At 40.9% G+C, this 12469-nt stretch overlaps 1 protein-coding gene across 6 annotated transcripts in view; it reads left to right on the plus strand.

Annotated features, from left to right (window-relative positions):
* SLC25A21 (solute carrier family 25 member 21) overlaps nt 1-12469 on the plus strand; it is a 291014-nt gene that overhangs the window by 255455 nt on the left and 23090 nt on the right. For all 6 annotated transcript variants that reach the window (XM_081865521.1, XM_081865525.1, XM_081865522.1 and 3 more), the window contains one exon: nt 12031-12097. In XM_081865521.1, the coding sequence (XP_081721647.1) occupies nt 12031-12097 (67 nt within the window). The remainder of the gene's footprint in view (nt 1-12030; nt 12098-12469) is intronic.

Genomic DNA, 12469 nt, shown 5'->3' on the forward strand with positions numbered 1-12469 from the left:
AAGTGCAAATTTGGTACTTTTAAGTAATCTAAAATGCAGTCACCAATGAGTGGAAATGCAGAAGTGTTTGCAAACTCCATTGCTGTGTGTATTGAATTAAGGTAGCCAGAATGATAAAGTAATATATACAGTCATCTTTACTGCCTTTGGGGCTTTTTATTTAAAAGTAAGGTGGGAAATAGTACTCTACTAATTAAGTCTCCACAGTGACTGTATGTAGATATGCTGATGCGAAAATAAAATAAAATACTTCTTTCCAGCGAAGGCTATCAATCTGCAATGAAACTGATTCCTTCCTAATCCGTTCTTTTGTGATGATATTAAATAGCTTAATTCTGTGTCATGTTGTCATTACACTCAGCATACAATTGCAAAGGTTTGTCTGTGGTGACATCAGAGAAAAGAACAAATTGCTGTCATCCTCTCTCATAACAAAAGTTCCAAATGCATTTTCTCACATTTTTCTGCGTGAATAGACCTAGGTGTGGTGCAATATTTAACCAGTGACTGTTTCCTGATGTACCTGTTATGCAAAGGAAAGCTCTGTTAGCAAAAGGCCAGAAAAGAATCCTTCTATAATTTTTGCCCTAGTGTTTGGACAGCTAAAAATGCCTGCTGAATGTTCATCCAGTTCTGACAATCTGAGTCATAATGAGACATTTTTCTAGTTTATAAGCTTTGGGGAAATTTCTTCTGGCTTGCCTATAACTGTTTTCTATTGTAAACAGAAAGGCAGGGAAAAGCCAAGTGGGGTGTTTGTGTGTTTGTGTGGCACAGACAGTGGAAATTATAAAGGTGGGAATTAACACCATAATGGAAATTAACACCATAATGAATATATCCTCCAATTTTTGTATGGGACAAAATGCGCTCTGTAGCAGTCTTTCCTTAGCTAGTGCCCTCCCCTATTTCAACATGTTGAGATCTTTTGGCTCAACCCTATTGATTTCAAATCTAATTTTTGTTCAGTTTTTCATACCCTGGTTATTTTAGTGCATTGGCAACCCATCTCAGGACTTGGATGCATGATTTTCATGTAACATGTAGTTCACCCATGAGTCAGGTAGCATTGCATCCATGCTGACTCTGTGGCAGACTCTTGAGAACAACGGGGATGATGGGAACCATATGGTACAAAACTAACACCCACCATAGATATTTGGCTGCTCATCAGCTAGGAACATAGGAAACCATTGTACCAATAAATACATTTCCTAGCTAGTTACTATTTACAGGTCTAACCAGTTAATCATTGTTCTGTCAGATAACCAGTACTACGGGTTGCCTAGGGCTGAAAAACTAATAAGCTCCAGATTCTGTCAAGCTCTGCTCACACTCCTTGATTTTACCTTGACACCACACTTCATCTACCAGATTTTACAGTGGTCCCACCCCAGATCTGCCAGATTCCTCCAAGATCCTGGGTCTACTTCCTAACCCAGACAATAAGGTCTGTATTTTAAAAACACATGTACCAGAGACCGGCAACCCTGCTGATATACCTAATATGTTGAATTTGACCCATAAAGGTAAAGGTAAAAGGACCCCTGACCATTAGGTCCAGTCGTGACTGACTCTGGGGTTGCGGCGCTCATCTCGCTTTATTGGCTGAGGGAGCCGGCGTACAGCTTCATGTGGCCAGCATGACTAAGCCGCTTCTGGCAAACCAGAGCAGTGCACAGAAACGCTGTTTACCTTCCCACCGGAGCGGTACCTATTTATCTACTTGCACTTTGATGTGCATTCGAACTGCTAGGTTGGCAGGAGCTGGGACCGAGCAACGGGAGCTCACCCCATCATGGGGATTCAAACCGCCGACCTTCTGATCAGCAAGCCCTAGGCTCTGTGGTTTAACCCACAGCGCCACCTGCATCCCCTAAAGTTGACCCATAGCATTCACAATAAAAGTAAACCAAGATGACAGGGCTCAGTTCCATTGTTTGATGTATTATTACAACACAATACAACCACTGCCATTTTATTTTCTGAGGAAGTAAGAAAAAATCTATAAGCTGAAATTCAGTACAAGATGTGGATTTCTGAACCACTAATGAATACTCAGCATTTGCTGCAAAGTACACAGCTGAGGTCATAAGACCCATCTTCCCTCTAGACTTTACCCCAAAAAACCATACTTGGCTACAAAAAATATGTAGATAGAGTACTGCAGGCCAGAGGGAATAAGATTTGAATTTAGTTTGTACACTTTTTTAAAAAAAAAAGCACACCAGGCAATTGTTTCCAGTTTCGCTTTCTGTTGCTTGAAGAGAGGACAGTGTTCTCATCTTTCCTTCTCTTGCTGAATCTATTTATAGGTGTGTCGTGAACAGAACAGGCAGCCAAAAATTAGCAAGGGTTTTGAGCAAGAGATTGAGGGGTGATTAATAACTGTGGAAGGGAGACTCGTTTCTCTGCAAAAATAACAAAGTCACATATGATGATGGCGCGCAACTACTACTTAATCTGACCCATATGTTGTAAATATGGCCATGACTGTCATTCCAAATAAATTAGATTGATGCTGATTATTCATCCGTTTGTTGGCCAACCCAGTGGTTCCTGAGCCAGTTCTGAGCTGGAATCTTCCAAAGTAGTCTAAAAATATATTTCAGTAACATCCTCACTGCCTTAGATTGATCTCCTTTTGCACAGTATATGTGTCCTTCTCCTTGGGCTGCCCTAAGTGTCTTTATTTTGGGAATTTAGAAAGCCAGTGTGATGTAGTGGTTAGTGTGCTATATTAAGATCTGGGAGACTTGTGTTCAAATCCCCACGCAGCCAGGAAGCTCACAAGGTGACTATGGGCCAGTCACTGTCTCCCAGCCTAATATGCCTCACAGAGGCGAGGTTAGGATAAAATTGGGAGGGGAAGAAGCATGCATGCTGCCTTGAGCCCTAAGGAGGAAAGGAATAAGTAATAAAGTTACTATTTTAATGGGCATATTATAGCATGAGTATTATGTAATGTGTATACTTTTCCTGAGTATAACTTCTCTTTGCATTCAGTGGAGCACAGTAGACATGCTGTCATATTTTCCTGTTTCGCTATCTGATATTGAATGTGAATTTTTGAATACAGAATTCATTTTTGAATTTTAAAAGTGAAATTTCACCTTTAAAATGGTTGGCATTTCTTTGTTGATTTGACTCACATTCAATATGAAAGCCACTATTCAATTACGGTAAATTATTGCACTGATGCAAGGATTAGTACTAATGCAACAGTATTTCTTCCCTCTCCTCACCCTGTCCATGCCCCTCACTATTGCCAAATAGGCTGGGCAAGGCTGGGGAACCCCCAGAAGAGATTTATGGGGTGGGTGGGGGATGGGAGAGAACATTCCATTGTGCTAGGAGAAAACCTTGCACTGACACAACGCTCACCTTAGTGTCATTTTGAGTACAATCCTATATTTCACTTGCTGTTGGATATCACATGCTGTCAAATACTAACAATTGCCTGCGAGCGCTCCAGTTGGAGAACAGCCTTTACCAAAGGTGTCATGGGTTTTGAAGACACTCGAACTCAGGACGAAAGGGAGAAACTTGGTAAGAAGAAGGCACTCTTGACAAACCCTCACCATGATCAACTCCCACCCAGAAACCAATGTCCCCACTGTGGAAGGACGTGTGGATCCAGAATTCACAGTCACTGGTGGACTCATTGTTAAAACCGTGTTTATGGAAGACAATCTTACTCGACTACGAGTGATCGCCAAAGAAGAAGAAGAAGATTCTTTTATGACAGCCAACAAATACTGTCTGATACTAATGCCAATTGGCCTGATTAGATAGAAGGGTCTGATGACTTCTGTTTCAGTGTATCTGAAGAAGTGTGCATGCACATGAAAGCTTATACCTAAAACTACTCAGTTGGTCTCTAAGGTGCTACATTATAATTTTTAAATTCTTTTGGAAGGATTCTTTTAAAGACTTTATTAGATCATACAACTTTTTTGAAGACTTGATTCTTTTAAGGGAGTTTTTAGGTTTTTAAGAAGAGTCTTTTAAACTATCTTTTTCAAGAATTGTTTTAATTTATTTTGACTATGGCAGACCAGCACAGGTACCTACTTGAAGCCAATTGGTCTGATACTGTTTAATACTAGTGCCATTGCATAACATAACTATTATTGCACGTCTGCAATCAGATATGGTCAAATATTTAAAGGAAATACAGGACATCAGAAACAGGCATCAAATATTCAATGAATATTTCGTAAATTTGAACAGAATATAGAGAGTATGTGCAGAATGGAATGGATATCAAACATATTCCTTAGTTTGATGTAGAATAGCACCATGCCTGACGATGCTGAATGCCAAGTACGCAGAGTATTATAGCTGAAAGTGCTGGAATACCAAACAGCAATGCACAATACACAAACCTTTTAGCATTAGGTATGCATTCAACTGTGTTTGATTAACTTCTGAAGAGGTATTTTGTATACTTTAAAAGAAAGGATTACATTCATTTTCACTATAATCCCTTTGCTTATAAATTTCCTAAGTGACTATCTGCAAATTGAGATGTACTTCAACTTGGCCTACATACAGCTAGTAATGAGTGGAATGGTATTAAAAAGAACCCACAGCAATCTGGTTTGTTTTTTTTAACTTGTAAATAATGTGTGGTTTATCTAGTTCTGGAAGACAGTTCGACTTCCAAAACGTTAGAAAACCAAGGTGCAAAGGGCAGTCTGCAAATTTAATTGAGAAACACCTAGCAGAAGCCATTCAACTTCTGAGGCATATTCGAAAATGGATGCATTTACTTCCTGGTTTCGGTGTTTGAAAACCGAAACGTTCAACTTCCGAGATGTTCAAAAACCAAGGTACCACTGTAATAGATGCAGCAGAGGAGGGAGATTTTTTTTTGTCAACTCCCTGTTGCCTTACAGTCCCCTGTGACCCCCTCCCTTGCTGTTCTCAAAAGTCCCCCAACCCTGTAGATTACCTTTCAGGGGAAAGGAAGAATTTGTGAATGTCACAACCCTGCTGCACTTGCACCAGCAGAGCATCTCCGTGAGCAGAACTCCACCCATTGTAAACCTGGATCCATCATCAAAATTGCATCCAGGTTGATTGTTTCCCCCTTTAATGAATCATAAATTATTATTTCAGCACTATATGGGAATCATAGAGAGAAAGAGGGGGAGGGAGAGAAAGAGGGGAGGGAGAGAATAATTTTTTGAAGTTATTTGCAACACGGTAATAAACATACAAAAACAATAGCCCCCCTCCATCCCCCACCAAGCACCCTGGCGTCAGCTTATGAAAATTAATTTAAATCAAGGTGCCACAATTCAAATATCCATGGAAGCATTCCTATGATTTACTCAGATACGCACTTTGCACTGTGTGGTGTATTTTTAAGAGCACTCTTCCAGTGTTGCCAAACAGAAAAAGTATTTCTAACATCAGTAATACTGTACATTTCACACCAAACATTCTGTGCATCTTCACTGGCAGAACTCTGCAACTCATCTAAATCCAGTGAACCCCTGATTCATGCAGGGCAAGGGAACAGGGCCCTAAAGGTACTTTCTGTCATTGTTTCAATTACAGAAGTATGTGGGTAACAGGCTTGGATTTGACAGCAACTGAAGAAAGAGGATATTATATGCATGCCTTCAATCAGCTTTGTATTTGATCCTTAAAGGGAAAATTATGTGAGAGACAGGGGGGGAAAACAACAAACTAAGCAAGATCCCAATTTCAATATAATTTGGAGAAAATAACTGATTTGGGTTGGACATGTTGCCAAAATGGATGACTCAAGGCTTCCAAACAAGAAATGGAAACCAGAAGGGTGCCTAAAGCCTTAAAGAAGAACAAATTGGGAAGATATGATTGACTGTAATGTTTCAAAATCAACTATTGCAAAGACGAATTTGGGTGGCTGCCCAGAACACAATTGAATGGTGATGTTCATTTAGATGCTTAATGCTGAAACAAAATAATGCATTTTAACTGTGCTTCAGTTAAAGCTGCAGCTGTTAACTCTTTCCATTTCGTTAAACGTTTAGAGATGTGGTGACACTTTCGTGTCTTCTCTTTCATGCTGAAATTCGGAACACTTATCTGTATCACTGGTGGTGCTGTCCTCTTCCTTGAACAATAGCAAAAATGAAGGAGAATATAGAAGGGAGAATCCTAGAATTTGTTATGGGACCTTAAGACCTATCCATATCTTGAGTGCAGTAGCTGCCCTCATCACCATCTCTGTTGTCCTCCATTAGTTGCAGGGATAACTGCTAAAATGGGAGGCCTTCTTTTTACCCACAAAGGTTCCTTGCACAATTTAGAACTCCCAACTTCCATTTCGTTAAACGTTTAGAGATGTGGTGACACTTTCGTGTCTTCTCTTTCATGCTGAAATTCGGAACACTTATCTGTATCACTGGTGGTGCTGTCCTCTTCCTTGAACAATAGCAAAAATGAAGGAGAATATAGAAGGGAGAATCCTAGAATTTGTTATGGGACCTTAAGACCTATCCATATCTTGAGTGCAGTAGCTGCCCTCATCACCATCTCTGTTGTCCTCCATTAGTTGCAGGGATAACTGCTAAAATGGGAGGCCTTCTTTTTACCCACAAAGGTTCCTTGCACAATTTAGAACTCCCAACTTCTAGGCGTCTAAATCACACAGGGACCCAACACAAGCAGAGTAGTCTACTCACTGCAGATGTTCCGCCCCCAACGCACCATGGGAGCTGTGGGACTGGTGGTGCTGGCACACTGGAAGAGCTGAAATTGGAGGCCACACCTCATGTTTACACCCCCATGTTATGATAATTGTGGGGGAGATTGCCTGAATGTCATTGCTACTAACGCTGTAGCCACTATATTCTTATTAAGTATAAATTTATCAGAAGTGTGTTTCCGTCAGAGGCAGAGATGGTCTCTTTCTTTACTTTCAGGCAGAAAAGACGTCTTTCCTCCCTGCTGGAGCCAAGAACTAATCACTTGCTGCTTGTCTTTACATTTGCTTCTTCCTTTATGCCCACTTTAGTCGGGTGCCATAAAATAACTACTGCAGGACACTTGTATGCATTCAACATGGCCTGGCCCTACCATTAGACAGAGTGAGGCAGCTGCATATATTATGTATTATTATATCATACAATACTTTATTATTATAGAGATACTGCTAACTTTAATGACACCCCAAGCCCACTAAGTTAAGAAGAAAAGAAAGGGGAGGCGGGGGAACCAGATTTGGAAATAAATTAGGGAGTTACTTGAAGAGCAAATTAGAGGGAAAGTACCGGTAATTGACACACACACACACACACACACACACACACACACACAATTTTTTTTTTAAAAAAAAATACCATGTTGAAATGTAAATACAGTGGTACCTCTAGATACGAACAGGATCTGTTCTGGAGCCCCGTCTGCATCTAGAAGCAAACGTAACTAGCGACGGCACGTCAGCACACGCGCACGTCGTTTTTCGCCGCTGCTGCACATGTGCGTGACATAATTTTGAGCATCTGTGCATGCGCAAGTGGCGAAACCCGAAAGTAACGCGCTCCGTTACTTCCGAGTTGCCATGGAGCGCAACTCGAACGCGCTCAACTTGAAACGTGTTCAACCCGAGGTATGACTGTATTGAGCTGGCTTTCCATAAAGTAATGGTTTAGATCTAGAGTTTAGACAAGCTTCACAGTTTTTTCTGAATCTCCCCTCCTCACTGCAGTCTCTTGCACGGTCACATTCCAGAGAGTCCTCTGACCCTTAGGACAGGAGAAAGTGCAACTGGCTGCACCAGAGAACAGAAATAGAGAAGCCCAACAAAAATGACCAACATAAATGAATCTTGTATCAATACACAACACCATCACGTGAATTTAATTCTTCCTCTGTCACATTCTTAGATTCTATTTATAACTCTGCGCACCAACATTTCAGCATAAACCTTCAATATGAAACTTTGATAAATAATGATGATGATGATGATGATGATGATGATGATGATGAAACTTTGATCAGTAATATTTTGTGGGCCCAATACAACTGTGGATGGAGGATATATTTATTCAGTTCACAGTTTAATTTGAACTGATCCCTTCTAATATGAACTGACCTACCTAATTTGCACTTTGCTGAATGTAAAGTGAAATACAGCTATCCTTTGAAATTCACACATCCCTGAATTTTGTGGGGCAGTTCTCCAACCCAAAAAAGTATACAAAAATGCTTAGACCGTGGAGAAGTTTGCATAAAATGTAGGTATTCATGAAAATAACAATCCCAGATGTATATATGAGATATATGAGGAGAAATGATCACTAAAATCTCTGAGATCATCTCTAGGACTGATTGGTTGTCCCCCAGGTTGGCAAGGCTTATCAGCACAAAACTGAGCCTTCAGTGTCATTGGCCCAGTCTTATAGAATGCCCTTCCAGAACAGAATGCTAAAACTGTTCTATGCCACCAAAGTTATACTGACTATTAAGGGGACGGTTATCTGATAACCTGTGATCTACGATTTTGGTTTTTTTATGTGGTTTTTCTTGATTGATTGATTGATTGATTGTGTGTGTGTGTATATACATATTTTTAATGAAGATATGGTATGCATATTAAAAAGAAATAAATAAAATGCTGGTGTATTTTCTTGGTATGTTTTCATGATACATTCATGAAGCTGCTTAGAGAATGTGGCAACCTGGACGTAAGACAAGGAAAAAACTGACAGATGATCACTATCTACAAAAACATAAAATGAAATAGATGGTGCAAAAAAAAAAAGACAGTGTTTTTGTGTGGTTGTCTTCTGACACGTGCTCATGTGTATGAATAAAGATTTCTCTTCTGAAGCCCTAAAATCTACTGCTTGAAACAGCTGTCCCAGCTTACCTCCCAGCAAGGTTGCTTCTGCAGAAATATTTGTAAGGACACAACTCCCATCACAGGATATCCTGGTTATATCTTGGGCAGTTTTTGGTTTTCGTTGCTCACAGCTCATGTGCTTTCCATTATTTGCAGTTTCCTATGTTCCTAGATCAAATGCACATTTTCTTTTCCCTCTCTCCACATGCACTGACTTGGTCTGTCTCTTGAGGGGCACAAGTAGACTTCAAGTTGAATCCTTGTAATGCAGGGCCAAAGTCAATTCATAGATGTTTGAGGTGCAGACAAGACAGATCCGGTGTGTCTTACACAAGCTACGATCCATTGATGACAAGTTATACAGACCTTCTGGAGGCAAGGTGTTTGAGGGAGAGAATTTAATAGAAATCTGATTTTCAGCAAGGCAGGTGATGAGCTGGGTCTGTTGTGCCTTTACCAGCTCACTTACACTTACCATCTGCTTTCACTCCTTCCTTTAAACAAAATCTATTCAAGCTACATGTAATTCCTCTAGCCATGCCGGATACAAAATGGTGGCAAAGACCCACATGAGGATTGTATAAGAGTACTCAAATTAAAGGGGGGGGGGAGAGCTCACATTCATATGTTCTGGATATGTTTAGGGGTCTTAGTAGACCACAAGTCAACAGTGTGATGCAGCAGCAAAAAAAAGCAAAGGCTATTCTAGGTGGCATCAAAAGATGTATATGTTAAGTTGTGGGTTGACATAGCAGACGACACAGCGATTTCTCCAAGTAGCTCTTTATTTCGTAAGCTGGAATAGAACTGACATAACAGTATAGTGTCCAGATCAAGGGACATAATAGTCCCCGGTCTATTCTGCCTTGGTCAGGCCACACCAGGAATACTGTGTTCAATTCTGGGCACCACAATTTAAGAAGGATGTTGACAAGCTGGAACGTGTGCAGAGGAGGGCAACCAAGATGATCAAAGGTCTGGAAACTAAGCCTCACGAGGAACGCTTGAAGGAGCTGGGTATGTGTCAGGAGTGTGTGCAGGAGCCAGGCCCTGACTAGCCTGGGAAAGAGGAGACTGAGAGGAGATATGATAGCAATCTTCAACTAACTAAAGGGCTGTCACATGAAGGATGGAGCAATCTTGTTTTCTCCTGCTCTGGAGGCTAGGACCTGAAGCAATGGATTCAAGTTACACGAAAGGAGATTCTGACTAGACATCAGGAAGAACTTTCTGACAGAAAAAGCTGTTCCACAGTGCAACAGTCTACCTCATGAGGTGGTGAACTCTCCTTCCTTGGAGGTTTTTCAGCAGAGGCTGGATGGACATGTGCCATGTGTGCTTGAGTTGAGATTCCTGCATTGCAGGGGGTTGGACTAGATGACCCTCGGGGTCCCTTCCAAGTCTACAATTCTATGATTGGGAAAATATACACAAATCTAACTGTGAAATTAAGCCGCAACTGTTCCTGCAAATTGAATTAAATTTTAAAGGAGCCTTCTAAACATATGCCTTTTAATTCCCCTCTCCCAAATGGTTGTATCTGTGTGTATGCAATAGCACTTTCCATTCATTAAAGATTATCTATTGAAAGTCTATCTACCTGGATAGTAAACAATTACAGTGGTGCCTCGCAAGACGAAATTAATTCGTTCCGCGAGTTGCTTCGTCTTGAGATTTTTTCGTCTTGCGGAGCGCGGATTCCCCGGGTATTAACGGCTTTAAGAAAAAGGAAGCAAACTCGCAAGACGTTTTCGTCTTGCAAAGCAAGCCCATAGGAAAATTCATCTTGCAAAGCACCTCGAAAAATGGAAAACCCTTTCGTCTAGCGAGTTTTTCGTCTTGCGAGGCATTCGTCTTGCGGGGCACCACTGTAATGAATGATGTTTTTCTCTGCATAAAAAGTAGTATGGATTGAATGTGGGACTAGAACCTAGAAGACAACAATTCAGTTCCCCAATCATTCCTGAAGCTCAGTGGGTGACTCGAGCCCCAACCCCCCCACCCTCAGCCTAATCTAATCTGTTGTGGTGATAAATTTAGGTGGGGAGAACCATATATATATAGGGTTGCCATGTTTCAGAAAGTGATAATCTGGACACAAGTTAACTTGTTAACTTGTTGAGCTTTTTTTAAAGGAAATTCTCCAAAAGCTACACTTCCAACACGGGTTGCCATGTGTCTGGATTTTCCCGTGCATTTAAGCACTTTCTGCCAGGACCCGGTTTTAACGGCCAAATCCCAGCAATGTCAGGGAAATTCTGGATGTATGGCAACCCTACATATATGACACCTTGAGCTCCTTGGAGGCGGGGTAGGCTATAATTATAAATTATAATAAATACTAAGTCCCACTGGATAGTATCCAACTAATTTTTACTTAGAGTAGACCTATTGAAACCACCATGTCTTAATTTTGATGGGTCTACTCTGAGTAGGATTATTATTGGATAGTATAGCTTCCAGCCCTAATCGATATACACTGCGTGTTGAATTTGTGTTTAAAGGTAAAGGTAAAGGGACCCCTGACCATTAGGTCCAGTTGTGACCGACTCTGGGGTTGCGGTGCTTATCTCGCTTTATTGGCCAAGGGAGCCGGCGTACAGCTTCCAGGTCATGTGGCCAGCATGGCGAACCAGAGCAGCACATGGCGAACCAGAGCAGCACATGGAAACGCTGTTTACCTTCCCACTGGAGCAGTACCTATTTATCTGCTTGCACTTTGACGTGCTTTTGAACTGCTAGGTTGGCAGGAGCAGGGACCGAGCCACGGGAGCTCACCCCGTCGCGGGGATTCGAACTGCCGACCTTCTGATCGGCAAGTCCTAGGCTCTGTGGTTTAACCCACAGCGCCACCCATGTCCCTGAATATGTGTTTACTTTTTGCTTATTCTTTCAGAGGTGTAGACTCAGATTTGAGCCATATTCCTCAAATAAGTCATTTCAGTTTTGTCCTCTTGAAGTCAGTGGCGTTATCTCAGGATACTTAATTTAAGGACTGCAGCAGTAGTTACACAATCAGTATGAAAACAGACCTTCACTGTTGACAATAAGGGCTGTTCTGAATAATTAAGACTCCTTTGAGATTACCGTAGTTGTTTTATTCTGAAAAGAAAACAGGTTTGCCACTTGGCTAATGCTCATACAGTACATACCTGAATAACCTTTCCTTTTTCTTCTTTCAATAGATTGTTCGGTTTCTACAAAGGTATACTCCCTCCAATCTTGGCTGAAACTCCAAAAAGGGCAGTAAAGGTATTATTCCACTAATATAATTCACTATTGTTGTATAACATATGACAGGTAACATAAGAGATAACACCAGTAGCAGCTGATGGGGCTGGGGCATTGTTTAGGTGTGTCTGTTGCTGCTATTATTGATATTAATGTTTTGTATCTTTATTTTTTAGATCTTACTGTGATTTATGTGGAAATTGTTCAATTTGGCTGCACACTTTTTGATGTGTTTTATTTATGGTTTATTATTACTTTTGTTGTGTTTGTAATTATGCAAATCTTTTCACCTTGCAAGCTACTTTGAGCATGGTTTTTACTATGGAAAGGTGGCATACAAATTAAATAATGATTGTGATAGGGCAGTGGTTTTCTGCTGACGTTCTGCTGCCC

Source organism: Podarcis erhardii (genome assembly GCF_964252035.2).
Source record: "Podarcis erhardii genome assembly, chromosome: 1".
In the NCBI taxonomy this organism is placed as follows: domain Eukaryota; kingdom Metazoa; phylum Chordata; class Lepidosauria; order Squamata; family Lacertidae; genus Podarcis; species Podarcis erhardii.